Source organism: Equus quagga, chromosome 20 (genome assembly GCF_021613505.1).
Source record: "Equus quagga isolate Etosha38 chromosome 20, UCLA_HA_Equagga_1.0, whole genome shotgun sequence".
Taxonomy (NCBI): domain Eukaryota; kingdom Metazoa; phylum Chordata; class Mammalia; order Perissodactyla; family Equidae; genus Equus; species Equus quagga.
The window spans coordinates 12,967,147-12,990,326 of NC_060286.1; the positions used below are offsets into that span (position 1 = coordinate 12,967,147).

The 23,180-nt window shown below is 42.7% G+C and overlaps 1 protein-coding gene across 1 annotated transcript in view; it reads left to right on the forward strand.

Moving 5' to 3' along the window:
• The window catches only part of ARG2 (arginase 2), a 30,925-nt gene that overhangs the window by 7,022 nt on the left and 723 nt on the right, over positions 1–23,180 (forward strand). The window contains exons 3-7 of the mRNA XM_046647373.1: positions 15,493–15,670; positions 18,132–18,291; positions 19,194–19,288; positions 19,466–19,570; positions 20,748–20,884. Coding sequence (XP_046503329.1) covers positions 15,493–15,670; positions 18,132–18,291; positions 19,194–19,288; positions 19,466–19,570; positions 20,748–20,884 — 675 coding nt within the window. The remainder of the gene's footprint in view (positions 1–15,492; positions 15,671–18,131; positions 18,292–19,193; positions 19,289–19,465; positions 19,571–20,747; positions 20,885–23,180) is intronic.

Consider the following 23,180-nt stretch of genomic DNA (forward strand, 5'->3'; position numbering starts at 1 on the left):
CAAAATGCTGTTACTGAGCTCTAGCCTGTGGTTGCCATGTGGGAAAGGGAGGGCCTTCTCTTCACATGTCCAGTTTTTCAAGAAAAGCCAGAAATCTGGATTTTTATGGGAGATTTGAGTTGTTTTAAGAAAATTGTGATATATCCATACAATGTAATATTATTGAGCCATAAGAAGGAATGGATTGCTAATTCATGCTACAACATGGATTAACCTTGAAAGCATTCACAGAGAGCTGCATGCTGAAGGACTCCATTTACAGTCACGCACTGGTTAATGATGGGGATATGTTCTGAGAAATGTGTTGTTAGGCGATTTCCTCATTGTGCGATCATCATAGAGTGTACTTACACAAACCTGGATGGTATAGCCTATAACACACTTAGGCTATATGGTACTAATCTTATGGGACTACCACTGTATATGCAGTCCATCATTGAGCGAAACCTCGTTATGCAGGACATGACTGTATATGAAATGTCCAGAACAGGCAAATCCATAGAGGTGGAAAGTACATTAGTGGTTCCCAGGGTTTGGGGGGAATGGGGAATGACTGCTAATGGATACTGGTTTCTTTTTGGTGTGTGGTGAAGCTGTTCTGGAATTAGTAATTTGCTAATGCCTTAGCAAAAGCATACATCACAGCGGTTAAGTTCGCACGTTCCACTTCATGGCGGCCCAGGGTTCACTGGTTCAGATCTTGGGTTGCGGACATGGCACCGATTGGCACACCATGCAGTGGTTGGCATCCCACATATAAAGTAGAGCAAGATGGGCACGGATGTTAGCTCAGGGCCAATCTTCCTCAGCAAAACAGGAGGATTGGCAGCAGATGTTAGCTCAGGGCTAATCTTCCTCAAAAATAAATAAATAAATAAATAAAAAGCATACATCACTGATGATAACCCTGAATATAGACAAATGTAGTAGAGATATTGTTGAGATTTGGCAAACTTCAATATAACCATATCTCTCCTGCTTATAAAGGCAGCAAAGAATTTAACTTATATCTTTCATTTCAGAGTTGTTTGATATCTAACATTTACCATGTTCTAGACACTGTGTGCTAGGCTGTTGCTATTATGTCATTCTTAATCTGTTAAAAGCAAATTATGACACCCATTAGGATGACTAACATCAAAAAAATCCAGAAAATAAGTGTTGGCGAGGATTGGAAATATTGGAACCCTTGTGTATTGTTGGCAGGGATTTAAAATGATATAGGCGCTGTGGAAGATGGCCTGGCAGTTCCTCAAAAAATCAAAAATAGAGTTAACATATAATCCAGCAATTCTACTCCAGGTATATATCCAAAAGAATTGAAAGTAGGGTCTTGAAGAGATATTTGTACAGCCATGTTCATAGCAGAATTATCAACAATAGCCAAGTGTCCATTGATGGATGAATGGATAACAAAATGTGGCACATACATATAATGGAATATTAGCCTCAAAAAGGAAGGAAATTCTGACATATGCTATAATATGGGTGAACCTTGAGAACGCTATGCTAGGTGAAATAAGCCAGTTACAAAAAGACAAGTACTGTATGATTCCACTTATGAGGTACCTAGGGTAGTCAAATTCATAGAGGCAGAAAGTAGAAAGGTGCTTGCCAAGGGACTAGGGGAAGGGGAAGTGGAAAGAGATTGTTTAATGGGTACAGACTTTCAGCTTTGCAAGATGAAAAGAGTTCTGGAGATGGATGGTGGTGCTGGTTACACAATAATGTGAATGTATTTAATACCACTTAAAAATGGTTAAGATTATTTTTATGTGTATTTTACCACAATTTAAAATAAAAAAAAGAATAATTTAGAATATGTTTTAAGAACAAGATCACTTGAGGTTGTAGCTTCTTCTCCTACGGACATAACAATACCATATACTTGAAAAATTCTTTTCAGCTTGTTATTTAGTACATTGTTTTGATCAGTAAATAAAAGCTGAGAATGGAAAACAAGTATGGCCTAAAGACCTTAAGCTTTCCCAAGGTCATACAGTCGGCAGTAGAAGTGGTTGACACCTCATTTCTTGCTATATACACCCTGACCCCTCAATTGGTGCTGTCAGCTGCCTTCTCAGCTATTATCCAGGTTGAAAGAAATTCAGAGTTGCACCATCACAAATGTATGGTCTCCAACTTCTGAAAACCCAGTTCCTAGCGTATCCCTTCTCACATCTCCCATGACAGCTATTTCAAATCTGTACCCATACTCCAGGCCCTGTTCCAACTCAAGTATGAACTCCCTTAACTTAAGCCCTTCTCCTCATCATCCCTCAATTAGTTGTACTCGCAAAGATTCTTTTACACTCTCCTCCAGAGGATGAGGGATCCAGTCCTCCCTGTGCAGTAGTCCCCCCTTATCTGCAGGGGGTACATTCCAAGACCCCCAGTGGATGCCTGACACAGTGGATAGTACCAAACCCTATGTATACTATGTTTTTTCCTATATATATATATATATATACCTATGATAAAGCTTAATTTATAAATTAGGCACAGTATGAGAAGCAACCGTAACTAATAAAATAATAGAATAATTATAACAATATACTATAAGACTATACTAATAACCAAGAGGGTTACTAAGTGACTAACAGGTGGGCGGTGTATATAGTGTGGATACACTGGACAAGGGGATGATTCATTTCCCCAGTGAGACAGAGCAGGACGGCCCAACATTTCATCACGATACTCAGAACTATGCACAGGTTAAAACTTATGAATTGTTTATCTCTGGAATTTGCCATTTAATATTTTCAGACCACATTTGACCTCGAGTAACTGAAACTGCAGACAGAAAGTGAAACCATGGATAAGGAGGGACTTATATTAGGTAGGTACGATTGCACTTGATAAGAGCCCAAAATAACAGCGGTTTAAGAAAAATAGTTTATTTCACTCTCCAGTAAACAGAGTCTAGAGAGAAGTACAGAGCTGATTTGGTGGCTGTGTTCTTTGAAGTTCAGACCTAGATTCTTCTCTTGCTGAATGATCAGCAAGGCCTCTGTCTAATGGTCCCAGATTTCTGGCAGCAGGATGGAAGAATGAACGAAGCAGGCAAAGGGAGAGCTTATGCTTGCCTTTGAGGAAAGTTCCCAGAAGTTGCTGCAGGATGCTTCTGATCATCCCGTTGGCTCCAGCAGGTCACATGGCCATAGTTACAAGGGAAAATGGTGATTTTAGTCTCTATTCTAAGAGGTCATGCTCCCAGCTAGTAATCCTGTCTCTGCAGAAGAAGAGAATTGGACCAGTAATGCTCAGCCACGCCACCTCCCTGTGCTCTAAACCCCATCCCCTCTGCCATCTGAGGGTCCTTGTTCCAGCAGTTACCCCTTGTCTCCCCTTGTTTCTCAACTTCTTTCTACTAACCTGTCCCTTTAGTAATTAAGTGTGCAAATCTTACCCACTTGCCATCCCCTTTGGCCTTCTGTAGCTTTCTAGCTGTTGTCCAATTACTTTGTTTCTCTCAGAGCCACCATCCTGGCTTCCCCATCACCCTTTCACACTTAAGCTTGCTATAATCTGGTGTCCTAGGCCATCCTTGTAGTGAAACTGGTTTTGCTTAGGTCTCCAACCTCCTACTTTCTAATGCAGTGGACGCTGCAACATTCGTGCTGTTTGACACTATTAACCATTCCTTCCATGTTGAAACTGACTCTTCAGGTTCCTTTACTTGATCTTCTGCTGCCTACTCTTTACATGTCGGTGTTCCTCAGAGTTCTGTCCTGGATCCTCCTGCTTTATGCGGTCTTGGTTGGCAGTTTGTCCATTTCCATGGCTTTCCGGTCACCTGTATGCTGACACCTGCAAAACTTTATCCCTAACACTTCCCCTCCCAGCTCCAAACCTGTATACCAGCTGGCTTCCATGTATCTTCTCTTTTCAACTTTTTCTTATGGCAGTGTTCAAACATCACAGAAGGAGAGAAGGTAACGATGAATTTGATATGCCTATCACCCAGCATCAGTCATTGGTATATGGCTTTTCACCCCACCCCCATACTCTTAAAGCAAATCACAGACATCATATCTGCAAACATCTGCAAATATTTCATATGTCTCAAAATACAAGAATTCTTTAAAACTTAACTACAAATCATTATCACACCTAAAATAAGTTAATATCAAATACCCAGTGTTGGGGAAATGTCATAAGTAAAAAAAAAATCTCCCAACTGAGAGAACCTCTCCACAAAGGTAGTAGAGAGGAAACAGTTTATTATTGAATAAGCATTATATCAGGCAATCTGTTAAGAGATTGCAAAGATAAAGAAATCTCTCGTTTATATAGCCAAGCAAGTGCAACCCATTATATTTTTTTAAGATAAATAACTAGTCCTCCAGTAAGAAGAATTAACAGTACTTTTTGTCACATAGAGCTTATCCTAACTTTATCATGGAAATGGAAGTGCCCCCTGTATTAGTTGATTGGCGTTATCTGGAGGGAAACAGACTTCTCCTATCTTAACACAGGAGGTAGCTTTGCAAATTGGAGCAAGATGCCCCCAACCCGTGTGCACAGATGTTACCCTTCCCCCGGCCTCCCCTGCCCCTGGAATGAGGAGGAGGGGCCCTAGATGTTTGCATTTCAAAAAGGTGGTTCCCAGGTCCCTAAGGAAACCTTCCTGGGTTGTGAGACTGGCAGGAAGCTTATTTTGTCATTATAAAAGTTTACAGAAGTTCGAAAAGGACAGAGAGATTCTGAAACAAAAGGCAGGGGAGAAGTCTTTTCCCTTATTTTCAACAGGGGTAATTAAGTCTTTTCAATTTTATCTGGCCTTACACCAGTGAGTGTTCACATTGCTAGCGACTTACACTTTCTGTCTGTTTTTACAGTTTGAGATTGCCGTCGTGACTTACACTTTATTTTTTACAGTTTGTTCGAGTTGGGATTCTTTCTGTCTGCAATAAGGTCTATATTGATTGATATCTCAAGTCCTTTATAGGTCTCTCTGATGCAGGCTTGGTGAGCTGAGGAGTTGAAAGATTTCTTGGACTCTCAATGTCTGGCAGTGGTGCTCTTTTATTTAGAGAATAGTATGGAATAGCATGGGGACAGGACCCATGGGCAGTAAAGAGCTGCTGCTCAGGAACAGGACCCATGAGCAGTCAGAGCTGCTGCAAACATGGGTTGAGGGTAGGGCTAAATTTAAGGCATAGGTATGTGAGTTATCTCTTTACAAGACAAAGGAAAGAGTATGTAAAAAAGTCGTTAAAATGGTATCAGTGCAGGTGGGGTCTGGTTATTGGGTGGTCCTATAACTTTAGATAAGAATCAGACCAGGTTAAGTCAGGAGTCCTATGCTTCCTGGAGCATGTTGGAGGTGGGGGGAGTCAGCTACATGAGGTTACCAGACAAGCACAATAAACAATACTTAAGTCCTTGCCGTCCCCATTAAGAGTTTCTAGAGATAAGGTCATCCCCCCTTCCTCCTGGTGCAGAGAGGGAGACACCCCCACAGATGGAGACTTCCTTCACAAATGCAAATGTCTCTCATCAAAGTGCAAGCAAATTCCACTCCTCAGAGCCTCCTTCCCATCTGCAGTTTTTAAAAGTAACCAGCCCCAAATAATCCTCATCACCTCCTCTGTTTTTTCCTTCTTTCTTGCAGTTTATTTGTAGAAGAAACTAGGTAATTTGTCTGTAGAATCTCTGTCTGGATTTTGCAGATCGCATCCCCACTGGCATCCTATAACACGTTCTTTTGTTCTCTGTATTTCTTGTAAACTGGTTATTGGATCTAGATCCTGGTCAGATTCAGGTTCAGTTTTTTTTCCCCTGGCAATTCTTCACAGGTGGCAGTGTACACTTCCATCAGAAGTGATGTTATCAGTCATTGACTATTACCTAGAATTGACCCATTAACTTGTTTCCATGTATTTTCAACAGAATAGTCTCTAAGAGCCCAGAGCCACCATATCCAAAACTGAGCTCCTCTCCTCTCCACTCCCTTCCCGTGTCTTTCTCCCCTCTGGCTGTAGCAGAGCCAGCAAGCTGGAGGGCAGACTCTGTCTCTCTCCTCCACACCCCTTCTAAGTATTGCTGGAATCTGTTGGTCCTCTCCCACTGCCTTGTCTGGACAGCCCCCTGGAGAGCTGCTCTTCTCTAGGCCAGTCCATTTTCCACAGGCCACTGGAGCACTAAACTTAGATTGCGGATCTGATTTGTCACTTCCTGATTTGAAAACCTTAGTAGCTCCCTCCTGCGTTTCCAATTTGGACCCTGCCCCCTCCTCCTGCCTCCTCTCTCCACAGTCCTCCCTGATGAACCCTGGGCTCAGGAATTGTGAATTGTTCTGTAAGGCTGAAGGTATTATGTGCTGCTTCCGTTTGGTAAGGCTCTCCCCTTTCCTCTTAATCCTGGCTGAAACCTTCAAGATTCAGATACTGCCTCTTCCAGTAAGTCCTCCCTGCTCTTCCTGGGTCTGAGCCAGCACCTTCCTCTGTTCTGACCACACCCTGTGCAGAGCTGCATCACAGCAGTTAGCACTGCACGTTCCCTGCCAGTCTTCTCAGCAGGCTGTGAGCTCCTTGAAGGCAGCAGCTTACCTTATCTTTCTATCCCAAGGATTTAGCAGAGTGCCAGGCACACAGGAAGCACAGTCAACTTTTGTTGAAGGAATAAAAGGAGCAGAGCATCCTAGCTTTCTCTTGTAACTTCATTCATGTCGTGACCTGTGCCATTTTCCTAGATCACTATTTCTTTTCTCTAAAAATGATTTGTTCTTCAGAAGCCATCTGTTTTCCCAGATTTTTAAGAAAGTATGACTCAAAGAATAATGCCATATATCGAATTGTTTAACTCTTACAAGCTGTTTGGCTGCCAGTTGATGAATTTATTCAAGCTAAATGTTAGTAGGTGGTAATAGCCAGTACTGCCTGCCTTGTGAAACATTTTGAACCTGTTTTTGAACCAGGACCTGAATAGCTGATGATGACTGCTTCAAGCAAGGCCGACCTCTAGTTATTTCAGACAGATGGTGCATTACTCCTTTAGTATCCAAAATAGCACAGAGGCCCAGCACCTAAGGGATTATTGTGATCGGTTTAAATAATTTAATCGTTGAGTAAATGTACTTGTCACTCTCTATTAATGACCAAACTCTCTTGGTAGGGAGGGTGTATTGTTACAATAGGTGTGGTAATGCTCAGATTTGAAGAGAAGACTGAGAATCTTCCGGGCTCCCTCCCCCACCCCAAGAGGCCAGAACCACAGAATACGAACAAGAGCAGAAAACACCTTCAGTGCCACCCAAGAATTGAGTCACAGCAGGGCATGGCATTGTGGTTAGGGCTTTCAGAGAACTGGCATTCCAAGATTTCATTGGCCTCGCCTTTATACTCTTTTATAGGGAATGTAGAAAATTCGAGCTGTGTGTGGAAGCTGGACTCCAGGAGGCATTTCAGTGAGAAATCACTGGGCCGGTGTGTGTTTGCTGCTTCTCACCACAAACTGTTTTTGTCAAAATGTCATAGTCCTATTACAAACAGGTTTTGAGAAGTCTTAGGTTACACAACACCATGAGTTTCAAGGAAAAGAAAAAGGGCAGGGTGGGGAGAAAAACCACAAAGATACCTCATCCATTTGAACTAATGTGTAGTCCTTACCATGTGTAGGCTTTTCCTCATTACCTCATTTAATTCTCCTAACAACTATGTGAGGTACAACAAGCTTAGAAGCTAAACTTGGTTGGAGATCTTGACTCTCCTAGGAAGTGAGGGGCCAGAGGTCAGGGATTCTTTCCTTTGCACCTACAGTGGCACTTGACCCACTGCGGCCATCTTGTGGGCACTTGGCCCAGAGTGGTACGGAATTCAGTCTGTCTGCTTTGAGGTTCCTTGGGCACACTCCCCAGGATGCCAGCCCAGGGTCTGGGGCAGGGGCTATGCATCAGGACTCTTATCTGGCAAAGCTGTGGTCACTAGCCTGATGTGTCTCCCTCTGAATCCTTTCTGGAACAAAGTAGAGTGTCAAGAATTTAAAAAAGAAAAAAAAAAATCACACATTCTGAAGAGCAGAACTTTCTCCCCAGGGACTGTCGCGCTCTCTCTTCCTGTGGTCAGATATTGGAATAGCTTGAAGCTTTGTCAGCATGTTAATGATAGATCTTTTTTCAGAGAAGCTCAACTGTCTTGTTCAGAATGAGGGAGAATGGTTATGTTGCAGTGACTTATGAAGCCAGAGGAACCCTCCTACCTCCACCCATGCCTGTGCCGGAACCAGGCCGCTAGGGTGCAGTCAGCTGACAGCCTGTCTGAGAAAGTCTGAGCTGGCTCAGCATGATCTGGAGGTGCTTAGAGTGGGGTTCATTACTATGCCTATCTTCAGATGATGATACTCTCTGTTCTTGGGAAAGAAGGACAGGACAGATGTGGCTGAAGAAACAGCAAGAAACATAAATGGTGTTGCAAGTCATCTCAGTCACATGTCTTGAGCCAAATTTTCAAGTCTGTTTTGTATTTGGATTTTCTTACTCAAGGATCACATTCATGCAAAGGCATCTATTAATACCATGTATCATTTGAGCTTGAGGTTAACTGTGGTATGTTAGATGGACATGTCTGAAATGGCTGGCCTGGACGCCCAGGGTTACTTTCTGTCCTCGAGCCCCCTGTGCCACAACTCTTCCTGCCCGTCTTCCTCCGCCGTGGTCTTCACTGCCTCTACGGACACCTTCCTGTTGCGGAAGCAGCAGGACAATGGGCGGTGCGGGCAGATGTTGAGAGCACTGGTTGGAGCAGTTTTCTCAAGACTCTGAAGAAGTGAACTAGAACAGATATATGTACTTTGTGATAGGATTTCTTAATGCACCAAACTTACTTTGGAGACTGGTGGAAGGAAGCAAAGAGCTGGGGGCTGGCTAGGGGCACAGCGGTTAAGTTCGCTTGCTCCGTTTTGGCAGCTCAGGGTTCGCAGGTTCAGATCCAGGGTGTGGACATACGCACCACTCATCAAGCCATGCTGTGGCAGTGTCCCACATATAACACAGAGGAAGATGGGCACAGATGTTAACTCAGGGGCAATCTTTCTTAGCAAAAAGAGGAGGATTGGCAGCAGATGTTAGCTCAGGGCTAATCTTCCTTAAAAAAAAAAAAAAAAGCAAAGAGCTGATTTCTAGATACCTCAGCACAGATGGTTCTTGAGGTTATACAGCTTCTGGGAGTGAAATGCACTAAATAAAATTCAGACCTCTGCATTTTATTGGTGGTAACCAAATGAGTCCGTCTGAAATAACAGTCTCTTCAAAGGTGATTACCCAAATCACATTTTAAGCACAGGAGAAAAATTCGCTTACTTCAAATGGTCTGAATTAACTGTCTTTTCCTAGTTTAGACCTTCAGTAACACTGCAACTTTGTTTTCAATAAGCTGGTTGTCCACGTACAACTTCAAGGTTCTAAGAATTAGCAGGTCTATTTCTTTAAAAGACTGGGAATTCACTTTGCATGGGGCTAAATCTGCCATGTACAATATTTGAGTTTGTAACTTTATTTTTATTTTTATTTTTTTTGAGGAAGATTAGCGCTGAGCTGACATCTGATGCCAATCCTCCTCTTTTTGCTGAGGAAGACTGGCCCTGAGCTCACATCCTTGCCCATCTTCCTATACTTCATATGTGGGACGCCTACCACAGCATGGCTTGACAAGCGGTGCCATGTCCTCACGGGGGATCTGAACTGGTGAACCTGGGGCTGCTGAAGTGGAATGTGCCAATTTAACTGCTGCGCCACTGGGCCGGCCCCTGAGTCTGTAATTTCAAAAGCTGTTAGTATTAACATCCTCTCAGCACCAAATGAGATCTCAGAGTCTTTGTTTTTCTTCAGGTTTCACTGACTTGTTATTCCTGATGGACTGGAAACATTCCATTCTCTTCAGGGACAGTTTGAAACAACTGAACACAAATAGGCCCTTCGCTTTCCTAATCTATTATTCTGCCACTGGGTTACCTGTGGCTCAGTAGACTCTCCCATGTGTCAGCCCACTTGGAAACCCATCTCTCTCGACTTGCTGCGAGCCTTGGGAGAAGCCCGTCAGTGGTAGTCAGAGCAGTAGGGACAATGGGGTACCTTTATGCTATTGAAAAATGCCCGCTCACTCACAGGATGTCTTATCTGAGTCTCTCACCAAAGGGTGATTCAGGCTTTCTCTAAAAAGCTGGAGCTATGTAACTTTGCTGAATTTCTCCCTCCAGAGTATGTGGATAATGAGCAGAGGATGTGAGGATTAGCAGCTATCATCTGTAAAGCATCTAGCATGATGTGGTGTGTGGAGGAAGACAATTTTGTTTCTTTTCCTTCTTTCTTGTCACTGGCTTCTTTCAGGGATTCGCTAGTAATCAGGGCCCTGAAATAGAAGTGCTGTTTACAGATATTGCTAACGTCAGGTAGGGGTGTTTTGATATGCTGATGGAGTCAGGATAGGTTTATGAAGGCCAAAGGTAACACCTGGACCTAAAAGGTCAGGGTAGTATTCAGTGTATTTTTATTACCGGCACTGGGGGAAGAGGCAATGAGGCTGTGCCGGTATATACAGAGCTTTACTTTTTCCCGCTGCAAGTGAAAAAACGAGAGCCCTTTCAAATTCTAAATCTATTTGTCATGAGAGCTTCCTTGAAGTTTCAGGTTCATTTTCTCCTACAACACCTTGTTTTTTTTTTGTTTTTTTGAGGAAGATTAGCCCTGAGCTAACTGCTGCCAAAACTCCTCTTTTTGCTGAGGAAGACTGGCCCTGAGCTAACACCTGTGCCTATCTTCCTCTACTTTATATGTGAGATGCCTACCACAGCATGGCTTGACAAGCAGTGCCACATCCGCACCTGGGATCCGAACCAGCGAACCCTGGGTCGCCAAAGTGGAACGTGCACACTTAACCGCTGTGCCACCAGGCCAGCCCCTACAACGCCTTCTTAAAAGAGAAGAAAGAGCAGTAGTGAGACATTGTGTCATCTGACCTAGACTTGCAGATGAGTAGACCTGAAGCACAAAATGTGCGAGAAAGGGCCAGCTCCCTCAAGCATGGCAGGAAGCTCTTCCTTCCATCTTACAATATTTGCTCTTTTCACTATTACTCTAAGATCCTTTAAAAATTAGATTATTTCTTATGCCTTTTGAACTAAAAGAATTTGCCATAGCACTCTGATACAAGAACAGCTTCATTATTACTCAGTTCATCTTGCTCTTACGAAAAATGGACTTCCCATCAGCCTCCCCACTCCTCAGAAACCCTGGCCTGTGGGTTACAATTCATGTTCTCTACAACCTTATATTGCATTGCTCCAGTATGCAGACTTCTCATTTCCATTAAATTGCTCAACTGTTTCCAAACACGGCGTGTACATTTCTTCTTTCAGGCTCTTGTTCACTCTTTAGAAACCAATCCTAACCTCTGCTCCACTAGTCTTTTGGGTGCTACGACGCTATCGGTACAGTAGGCACTAGAAGAGAAGGCTCCTAGGAGGCTACATCAGGATGGCCTAGTACATGTGCTGATTCAGCTCTGTAATGAAGTAGAATAGTTAGGATTACCAATAGTTAGGATCAGCAACATGAGCTTTAGTATTTTGAGTCCTTAATCATGTAAAGATTATGGCAGTAGAATTTACAAGTACTCATTGTGGCAGAGATGGCTAGCTGTCCACGAGAATCCATTCTGATCCTCTTCTGGACGTAGGTTAGACCTGCATCTGCTGGCCTGTGCCATGTGAGCAGGAGCAATGCCTTCTACACCAGGGCCTTTAAAAGAGAGGTGTGTCTTCTCACTGCTTTCTTCCTTTCCCACTGCCTTGAACCTGAGGACACCTAACCTCAGCCACACAGATGGCAAAGCCCTAGGTGTGACAGAGCCACAAGCCAGAAGGAGCCCCATCTCTGAATCACTGCATGAAAGAAAGTCTCCCACTGACCTAGAATATCCACCCTGGATGTTAAATGAACAAGAAAGCAACTTACTATGTTGGAGTCATTGTTTTGAGGAGAGTGTGTTACAGCAGTTAGCCTACTCTAACTAGCAACCTTATTTAAAGGAATATTATGGATTATGTTTATGCATAAAGGTCTGCAAGGACAGTCAAGCCTGGGGAGTAGGATAGGGGACTTTCACCATTAGACACGTCCTTATCAATTTTACAAAAAATTGCTATTGCCAGTAAGGAAAGAGAAGAGCAACAACAAACGATAGCAAAACAGTGCTGGTACAAACTTGTTGTAGGAGTCATTCCTTGTCTACCCCAATCCTCACTGAATTTTCTTCCAGTCCTTTAGCACTCGTTGACCCTACTCCTTACCTGGCATTTATTGTGGAAATTAAAGAGCAGAGTGGGAGTCTGGGCCCACTCATGCAGTGCCTCTCAACATATTAATGATCCCTTCAGGGGGTCTGGCCCTCAGCTTTGTGGATGCAGGGACAGAAGTCTTGATGTGTGCAGAGCTTATCAGGCTTTCAGACCCAGAAACTCATGCTAACCATGATGTATAAACCAAAATGCTCATGCATAATTATGGTGAGCAAGTCCTGCCAGCATCCACTGTCAGGAAGCCCTCTTCCTGGTATGAGGGCAATTGGGAAACTAAGTGAATAACCAGATGGCTGTTTGGTGAGCAAGGAATCAGAGCAAATGGAGTTGGATAATCTTAGGAGAACCCACCATCTAGAATGTGAATTAATCTGGTGATCCACTCCACACATTTAATGACCAAAAGCCTTTTATGAAATTCACTCTCCTCCTTGGAGAGTGTTACTGTAAGACTGCCAAATTCTCGTTAGGTTCCTTTTGGGGCTTTCTGCAGCTTTCTCTGATAAGTAAATAATAGTGAGCCAGCTAGTGTTTTCCATCACACTATCTGAGTCTAAATCCTAGATTCCATGATTGGACTTGAGTGTTCTGCAAGTTCTGTCACTTATCCACTGGGTTGATCACTTTAACTCCCATGTATTTCTTACTGGTCATGTGAGGCTTAAATGAGTTAGTTTTCAGAAGTTAGTTAGTATTAAAATTATTTAAGTAGATTATAAACCTTTTCTCATTATACACCTAATATTATAAAACACTACACATGCCCTGGTGTCTTATACCTAGTAAGAACTAAATGGTTGATGTAGTTTAAGGAGATGCTGAGATAAACATGGATAAAGAAGTAGAAACATCCTTGGGGCCAGCCCTGTGGCCGAGTGGTTAAGTTCGTGCACTCCACTTCGGCAGCGCAGGGTTTCACCCGTTCAGATCCTGGGCGGGGACATGGCACCACTTGTCAAGCCGTGCTGAGGCGGTGTCCCACATGCCACAACTAGAAGGGCCCACAACTAAAAATACGCAACTATGTACCGGGGGGCTTTGGGAAAAAAAGGAAAAATAAAATCTTTCAAAAAAAAAAAAAGTAGAAACATCCAAGTGTAGACACTGCCATCAAAATCAAGATTGTTGCCAACAATGGAAAACCTGATATTGACTTGAAAGTTAAAGCTTCATTTCTTTTAAATCTAAAGAGTCCTCCCATATTTTGAGATTTGGTAAAAGTGCATAATGACTTTACTCATGGCTTTTTTCTTTTTTAAAAAAAGATTTTTATAGATGTTTTCTTTGATTATGTTTTCCTCTTGGTTCCCAGAGTCTTTGACCTACTATCATATTATTATTCTCTTCAATGCTTCCCCCTTTCTTCTTCTTTAGCTCTCCAGATCTTTGGTTCTGGGCCTTTTAAATGATTATTTTTTAAAATGCAATGACCAGAAGATACATACAGAATTCTAGCTGCAGACGCATCTTACCTTTAGTTGAGAATGGCATAAGGTTTTCTGTTTTGCTTCCAACATCCCTTTTGGTGTGGTGATCCCTAGGTTGGCCTTATGTTCCAGGTCATTGTTGGGCTTATGTTTCAGGCTGTCGCTTCTCATATTTACATTCTCTCAGTCTGGCTTTGGGTTGAGTTTGGATTCCAGAGGTAAAGCTCAAAACCGTACAACTGAAATCCAAGATGGGTCCATGCTGGTCTTTGTCCAAATCTTTCACACAAATCTCTGCGAATATATGTCTCTGCTGTGACCACGTCCCCCTCCCCCCAGTCTGAGAAGCAGAGCCTTAAGGATACAATCTATGGTAACACTCTGTTCTCTGATAGTTCAGATCCCTTCTTGATAGAGTTGGATTATTTAGTTATCACCCTAAATGTAGCATCCCACAAACTTATTGATATAAGTGGTTAAGATTGAAAGACTGGTACTTACTCTAAAGATAAAAATTACCGTGTAATGACTAGTGTCATAATTCGCTGGAATATGTGAAACCTAGGTGGGAAAATATTACAGGTCACTGTCAGAATACATCACTATTTTTTTAAGAAGTTTGTGCCTTTATTGGTCAGACAGGCTACTTGAGGGGGATGAAATGGGAGGAGTGGGTGGCTCCGATGCGGTGCTGGCCGAGCTTCATGGGCTTGTAGCTGATGGAGAACTCGCCCAGGTAGTGGCTGATCATCTCGGGCTTGATTTCGACCTGGGTGAAAATCTTGTGGCTGTAGATGCCCACCATCTTGGGCAGCACGAGCCTATGGGCAGGATGATCCTGTCTGGCAGCCGCGCAGTCACCACCTCTGGCTTTTCCGTGGGCGGTGCCTCCTGGTTGGCTCTGCGCAGGTGTCTGGGGTGCTGCGCAGCTGCGTCACCACGTCACTGCATCAGTGGTCGAGGTGCGCGCCCGTAGGTGAACGTGAGGATGGTCTGCTGCTGCTTTTGCTCCGCTGCCGCCATCTTGTCAGTTCTTGGGAAAGGACTCACGAGTTCTTAGAGTGTCAGAATCGAGGGATTTTCTGGCAGACAAACTGCATAGTCAAGAATACATAATTTTGGGGCAGATGGCCTGGGTTTGGATGCTGAGTCTGGCACTTGGCTGTGTGTGACTTTGGGACCTTGCTTCAGCTTCCCCATCTATGGAACGGCGTGTTTTAGTTGCCTAGTAGGATTGTTGTGAATCTTAAATAAGAATTTGTGTTCAGGAGTTAGAACAGTGCCTGGGACCTTGTAAGTAATAGATGTTAGATATTTCTCTTACTCTTAGGATGCTTTAGGTCCTCAAATTGGCCTTTTATTAAAAAAAAGTTTATAACAGGAAAATTTCTCTGTACATATTTTTGTCCTCAATTACTAGTATTTTTCTTTAAATCCTGTTGGTTCCTCTTGGAACCACTCTATAACTGTGATATCTGAGGTCTAATTGCTACCAATTTTGTGATTGTTAGGTTAAGTCAATTAACATTTCTGGGCTTTGCTTTCCAAAACCCAACTTCTTTATCTGCAAAATAGTGTTCCTAACGGGATCTGCCCCACAGGACTGCTGGGAGGACTGGGATACTCCTGCCACAGTCATGTGACATTTTGAATTTTACTGTGACAAAACGTGTATGATGTAAACTTTGCCACAAGTTATTTGCGACCCAGACCAGTGAGAGTTGGAATAACATATAAACTAGTCTTGTCATCCCCCATTTGTTTCCAGGTTGTCACCTAAAAGACTTTGGCGATTTGAGTTTTACTCCTGTCCCCAAAGATGATCTCTACAACAACCTGATAGTGAATCCTCGCTCAGTGGGCCTTGCCAACCAGGAACTGGCTGAGGTGGTTAGTAAAGCCGTGTCAGGTGGCTACAGCTGTGTCACAGTGGGAGGGGACCACAGGTAAGCTGGGAGCCGAGGGGTGGTGGGGGGCTGGATTGCATGGTGCTTTGGGCTAATCAGGTCGCTTCATTATTGTCTGTTTCCTCACTTAGAAAAATGCCCTTCAGAATTTTCAGGGTATGATGTGCATGCTCACATTTTAATGTCCCAGATCACAAGTCACTGGAGGCATCTGTAGTTTTCTTTGTAGGGCACATTGTGTAGTATGACAGGTTCAGAGGTAGACTAGTGAAAGTTTTTAGACAGTGTGTTTCATGCTTCTTCTCTTAGAAAGCTTTCTTGAGAAACTGTCTTATGACTTTCATTTGGCTATTTGGGAGAATTGGAAAAATCCATCAATAGGCTGCATTTGGGCTTTTTTTTTTTTTCCTTCGCATTTCTGCTAATAGGTTTGTTAGACACTCCCCATTTGGCATATACATTCTTTCCCTCCACAGTATTGACCCTAAGTGACTAACATGATAGATCCTTCTAGTGAATCAGCATGTACTTTATTGAGCACTGTCTGATGTGTTCTCAAGTAGTGTTAGGGACTGTGGGAAACTTGTAATCTATTAGGACTAAATGATGTAAATACACATAGAATGAAAAAATACTGAGTTCTGCAGAATGTCACAGAAGGAAGAGATCAGTCTGGGCTAGAGTATCAGATTTCACAGGGGAAGTGTGCTTTGAGCTAAGTAATGAAGGTTTTTGGTAGAAAGAAATGGCATTGAAGTACTAGGAGTATTAAGCACTCCTACATGTTCTCAGTTAACCCTCATAATAATGCAGAGAAGCAGAAACAGTTTTATCTGATTTACTGCTGGAAACACTGAGGGACAGAGGTTAGATAACTTACCTAGGGTTTAGAGCCAGGAAGTAGCAGAGCTCAGATTCAAATCCAATGAGACATGTATAGGCAGTTAATTTTTCTTTTGCAATCTAGTCTGGCAACTTTCCCTGAGGTGCCCAGAGCTTTTCAGATCACTTAGCAGAAGTTAAATCTTTGTTACAACTGAAAGGCAGGTAGATTCCTCATTAGGAATAAGATTGTAGTTAGAATAAGAAAGTAGTCCCTGGTTCTCTACTCAGATTCAAATAAATCAACCAGAGGATGGCGTCCTCCTGCCTCTTAGCTCAGTGCTCTCTCTCTCAAAGTTCATTTATATTGTCTTCTTTCTGGTTGTCTCAGACTTTGGGAACCACTTATCAATGTGATTAGCATAGTCCTTGGTTTTTCTTTTGTCTGTAGCTATCTATATTACAATCCTGTCACTGCTGTGTTTCCTGTTCCGTGCTAAAACCTAGGCTATCTGTAAGATTCTAGAAAGAAAGGATGAGTGTATAACCTGAACAGCTGTTGAACATTTTAAAGGTGAGGCATTCTGCTCCTTTTACATATAACAGCATGCCTATTGCCTTAACTGTCAAACCAACTCTGGCTTAAACAGGCCAAGATTATCATCCGTATCTTATAGAAGAGGAAATTGAAGTCTAGAGAAATTAGATGACTTGTCCTAGATCACACAGTTCTTCCTGGAAAAAACCTCAGTATTCTCACTTTCCACTGCTTTTAGCACTAGACCATACTATCTCTCAAAAAGGCCCAATGTGGGGCATAGAGCTTAAAATGCTGTCTCATGCTATATGGCCAAGAAGATGGCTGTAGTTAGTTCCTAAGATGCTTGGGCTGCATTTCCCGTCTATGTAAATTCTTTGGTTACTGGGAAGCCGGGCAGCTTTTCGACCGTGATTTCATCAGCTATATTCCTACAGTTGAGACAGGATAGTTGGCTAATGTAAGCAGAGACCAAGGACAAGGGAAGGCAAAAACCAGAGAAACACAATAATAGTTGAATGCCATGCTAAAGTATATAAGATAACATGCAAATAAACTTGTCTTTTATTCAAGGATCTAAATGAGGTCTTTCTTTGGGTCGCCCTGTTAATGTCTTTAACAACTTCTGACTTTTTGTTTTAGGAGGTATCACAATCTTTCTAAAAAGCTATAATGCTAATTTTTATCCTTAAAAAGTTAATAAAACTGATTCTTTGAAAGTAATCATTACATCTCCCCGGTCTCCCTTAAGAGATATTAAACACTATTTGTGAGTTGTTAAATACAGACTACATCATTTAACAGAATTTCATTCATTGAACAAATATTTGGGGTCCTTTTCTGGGCCAGGGCTAATGGATCAAGTTATAGGGATTGGGGGCAGCAATGCCATATGTCACACTACAGGGATAATGAGTGGTCAGTGTTGAATCTTTTGAGGCTTCCATTTCTCCCTAACTCACTCAAGGTTAATCTTTGGAAACTACAGCCCCAGGAACTCTGTCTCATCCCAATCCAGCCTCAGTCTGGGGCCTTGACTTCGCCCTGAGGACAAAGTGTGAGCTGCCTTGGCTGAGGATATTTATTGGTGATGTCTGCCAAACAGAGGGCCTTAAAGATTATTGTATTTGTTCTTTGTAGCCTGGCAATTGGTACCATTAGTGGCCACGCCCGGCACTGCCCAGACCTTTGTGTGATCTGGGTTGATGCCCATGCTGACATCAATACACCGCTCACCACTTCATCTGGAAATCTCCACGGGCAGCCAGTTTCATTCCTCCTCAGAGAACTACAGGAGGAGGTCAGTGGGCCGAAATGCAAAGAAAGTTGAATGGCTTGCAGGGGTTATCCTGGAGCTTTGAGGGTCTAGTTCAGTAAGATTTCTGTGAAGGATGGGTTGACAGTGGTGACAGAAATGTTTACCACCCCTTCATTTGTTCATCAAACATTATTATGGGCCAGGCAGTCTGTTAGATGCTAGGGTTGGTTATAAAGATAACTAGGACATGGTCCCTACTCCCAGGAGGTGGGGCGAGTCATGATCTTGTAAGAAAGGAAAGTAGTAGTGGGTATTAACTCTAGTGGTTGATCTACCCATATCCTGAGGACTTCTTGGTTAGAGGCTCCCAGGCTTCACTCTCAGACCTGCTGGTCTAGAAGACAAGTAAAACCAGGCTTACCTCTAGGTGATATTTTCGTACGTTGTTCTGAAGATACAGAGTCCATGTTAGGCACAGACTAGAATCTCTATATCCCTCCCCTCAGTGAGGGACCAAGTTAAACCAGGAAAGTACAAAGGTTATTCATTAAGCAGAATTCGTGTTTTGGCTGTCAGTAACTTGAGATGGCAACTGGGTTATGTTTCAAGAACCAATCTGTAAGCAATTCAGTAATATGCAAAAGGGTAGAAAAGGGTTAAGCATTATTCCTGCTATTTAGGTAAGTTAATGAGAAACCAAGACCACCTTAGGAAAAGAGATTTTTTTATTTTCTTTAGAAAGCTATACTGTGTTCTGCAGCTGCCCTTGTGAATCATTTCCACTTGTATCAGGTCTCTTTTCCAGATCAGGTGTGTCTGGTGTTGCTTTAAGCATATCCTGTGGGTAGGAGGAGAAAGCAGACTGCATACACTGGGAAGCACATGGTGATTATCTTGGTGAGACCAAGAATCCTTATGAATCCTGTTCATTCTTCTCTTCACAGGTACCACAACTCCCAGGATTTTCCTGGATCAAACCTTGTATTTCTTCCCCAAGTATTGTGTATATTGGTCTAAGAGATGTGGACCCTGCTGAACAGTAAGTTGATATACTAAGGTTAAGCTTTGGGCCTGTCCTGGCTCCTTATGTACTATTCGATAGGTGATTTCTTACCTTAACATGTTGTAGGTCACTGTAACGATTCCCCGCACACACATGCCTTTGATTAAAAATGCCCTTTAAACTAAGGACTCCTTCCTTTATATCTCACCACAGTTTTATTTTAAAGAATTATGATATCCAGTATTTTTCCATGAGAGACATAGATCGACTTGGTATCCAGAAGGTCATGGAACAGACATTTGATCTGCTGATTGGCAAGTAAGTAACTAGGATGGATGTCTACTTCCAGGTCCACAAGGGAATAGGGCGGACTCCCAGTGGGCAGCACACTTTAACATGTCTTTTGAGGATAGTAGCTTTTCTTTTAAAATACAATCAGAACAAGTACATATTAAAAAATTCAAATAATTCAGAAAGGGAGAATATGAAACATAGGTTGTATTCTTCCTCTGGGGTTGGGAGGAGGGTTTCCTTGAAGTCATTAGCCAGATCTTCTCTCTCTCATGAATTTCTGTTTAGCTCCATTTTTAATGCCTATTTTTTTTTGTGAGGAAGATTGGTCCTGAGCTAACACCTGTGCTAATCTTCCTGGTTTTTTGATGTGGGATGCCCCCACACCATGGCTTGATGAACAGTGTGTAGGTCTGTGTCCAGGATCCAAACCTGTGAATCGTGGCCCACTGAAGCAGAGCACACAAACTTAACCACTACACCACTGGGCTGGCCCCTTTAATGCTTATCTTTTGACATGAGAAGCATTCATAGTTCCAACTGTCCCATTCTTCCCAGCCTCATTAATGCTTCATGTGAAAGGAGTTTTGTTTTAAGCAAATCTTGGTAGTGTAAAAAGATGGCAGATGAATGCTAATCAAATGCTAGTTTTAAGGGCATCTTCCCAGTGCTGAGTCTTTATTTCTGGGTGATTGTTACCTAGTACTATGCCATTTCCTAAGCTGTTAAGTTAGGTATTTAGTATATAGGTGTTTGTTGTATATTACTTTCAGCCATTGGACATTTGGGTTGAAATGAGGTTAGAAGAGGGAGGTAAGATCAGATCAGATAATGTAAAATCACAGTTATGTTCAGCTGCTGTTAGATTCTGAGAGAACTTACATTAGATTCTATCAGCGCCCAATGTCATATGGAAGTGAAGAATTCCCTTTATTGATAGTTGTTAAGAGGCCCTGAGGCCCAGGGTACGTCATAAATATAAACTGGAGCTAGTCTGTCTGAGGCATACAGAACAAATGGCAAAATTATGAAGTGTGTAGGAAGCTATTAGGGTAATACTCAGTAACTTCCAGAATAGGAAACCTGGAAACCTGCTGTAGTAACAGAATACCAGGACTAACAGCAACAAAATCAAGGAGTTGCAACTGTAGGAAGGATGAATGTCCAAGCACAAGCAACTGACTCTTCTCCTCCTCCTTTCAAGAAGACAAAGGCCAATCCATCTGAGTTTTGATATCGATGCATTTGACCCTACACTGGCTCCAGCCACAGGAACCCCTGTTGTAGGGGGACTGACTTATCGAGAAGGCATATATATTACTGAGGAAATACACAATACAGGTAAGTAGTGATGAACCTGTTAACTACCAAGTAAATAGGCTGAAGCCTCTTGCCTGCCAGGGAATCTTTTCTGTTATTCATGTCATTGCAGACGTTGTTTTTGCTTAAACTTATAGCTAAAGTCATAAGGGATAGTCATTTAGAGGCATGTTTGGACCTGGCTCATACCAAAATATGCTAAAGTAACGTTGAATAAAAAATTGTCTACTTAAATATTTATTAAGTACAAGAATAAACTGTCAAACTGCTGTAGTTCTTTGTATCTGAATTGTCTGAAGGCAGATTAAGATTAAAAAGCAAGGCCAAGTAGCTATCATTTTTACCCTGACATTAAAAGGTTGGTTTACTGGGAGCTGGGAATGTGGAGTTAAAGGTTCTCTTGAAGGTACTTCAAAGCTGGGTCCTTTCATATAGGATAAGTCTTATCCTAGAGCTTGTTTGATCAGTGCTTTAATAATGGGGACACTGGAAGATGAATGGCTAACAGGAAAATGAGTAAACTGAATGCTAGGTTATTAAGAGTGGCTATGAGGGTTTACTGTCCCAAAACTCAGACTTGTTTCCAAACAGTTTCCACTTCTGTCAGAAAGCTGCTGGTTTTAAGACTAGGTTAAATGACCTTGCATTGCAAAATTTAAACAACTACCACATGATACTTCAATACCATCTCATGAAATTGAGGTCTAAATAGCATAGAGACCCAAAACTTGAAAGGCCCAGGACTACAGGACACCCTTGACTAGCTGGGATAGATAAGGAAATTGAGAAGTGGTTTCCCTGGGTCCAGAGCCTCCTAAAGCATTAGGCACTACAGAAAGGGAAAAATACTTGTCTATCAGATCTGACAGTGGCAAGATAATCTCATTTTCACACCCACAATCTTGGATGTTGTCAGCTGTCCTTGAGTTAGTGGCCAGTGAACCTGGGAGTTCAGTCGTCCATTCTGGTTCCAAATGACACCAACTTAGAGCAAGGATTAGTAACTTCCAGCACATAGATGGGGCAGTGGTCATACCTTGTCCCTTCCTCCCCTGCTGCAGTGTTATTCTATTCCACAAGACTGTCATGACACTGTCAACTAGATACATAAAGCCGTTTGCTTAGGGGCCTGCCTGGTGGAGCAGTGGTTAAGTGCGCATGTTCCGCTTCGGTGGCCTGGGGTTCGCAGGTTCAGATCTCGGGTGCAGACATGGCACCACTTGGCAAGCCATGCTGTGGCAAGTGTCCCACCACATATAAAGTAGAGGAAGATGGGCATGGATGTTAGCTCAGGGCTAATCTTCCTCCAAAAAAAAACCAAACAGTTTGCGTAAATGAATTTACAGGGTGGCAATAGTCTGGAAACATGGGTAATATATATTAATAGCTCAAACCCTCTCGATTACTACTGGGCTATGCTAAAGGCCCACAATTAGTTAGTGGAAGTCACACACACAAAGCATCAGAGACACAGATGCATGTGCAGGAATTGGTGGAAATGCCAGAGTACCATGCCTGCTGGTCGCAGTTTTACACAGTGCACTGAACTATGCATTGCTGATAAGGGACAGCACACTGAACTGATGTAATGGCATTGAACATATCATGTACGATAATGTAGTATCAGTAAACCATTAGGTGTATTCACCCATGTTTGCAGGCTTTATGGCCACCCTAAAAATTCTCAGATACTTCATATTCTTGAATACTAGGTTGTTTAGATGATTCTTCAAGAGATATGTTAAATTCACCCAGAATAACCAACTAAAAAGTTAAATAACTCAGAGAAGTGGGGCATGTGTATGTGTGTTTAGGGGCCAAGGGAGTGGGTAGAGGGTAGGTCTGGATAGGTTCTTCTGGTCTAATCTTCCCTTTGGTGCAAGTTCTCAAGCCCTCAGAGAAGGTAACTTGAGTCCACGTTAAACAAAGTATGGCTGCGTCTTCCTTTGACCACGTGCAAGATACTAGGTCAGTCTGATGAGAGACCTAAAAACTGTGTCAGACGTGGAACCTGCCCTCAAAGCTCAGGCCTGCAGGGGCAAAGAGTAAGTTATGCAGTAATAACCACACTTGAGGGTTCATGGTGCCTTAAGAGACAACAGACATAGCGTCAGTTCAAAAGTGGGAAAAGAGCTCTGGCTAGTGAGAAGTGGGAGACCTCCTCTTCAAACAACTACAGGCAGGCATCTGGAAGGTTCCTAATACTGGAAATGGCACATATTTTCCCAACAAATAGGTTGGAAACTCCTTGCCCCTGCCCCACTCCCAAGCTGTTTCCTTATCCTATCCAGAAAGCCTGACAGTGATGCCTGTTATG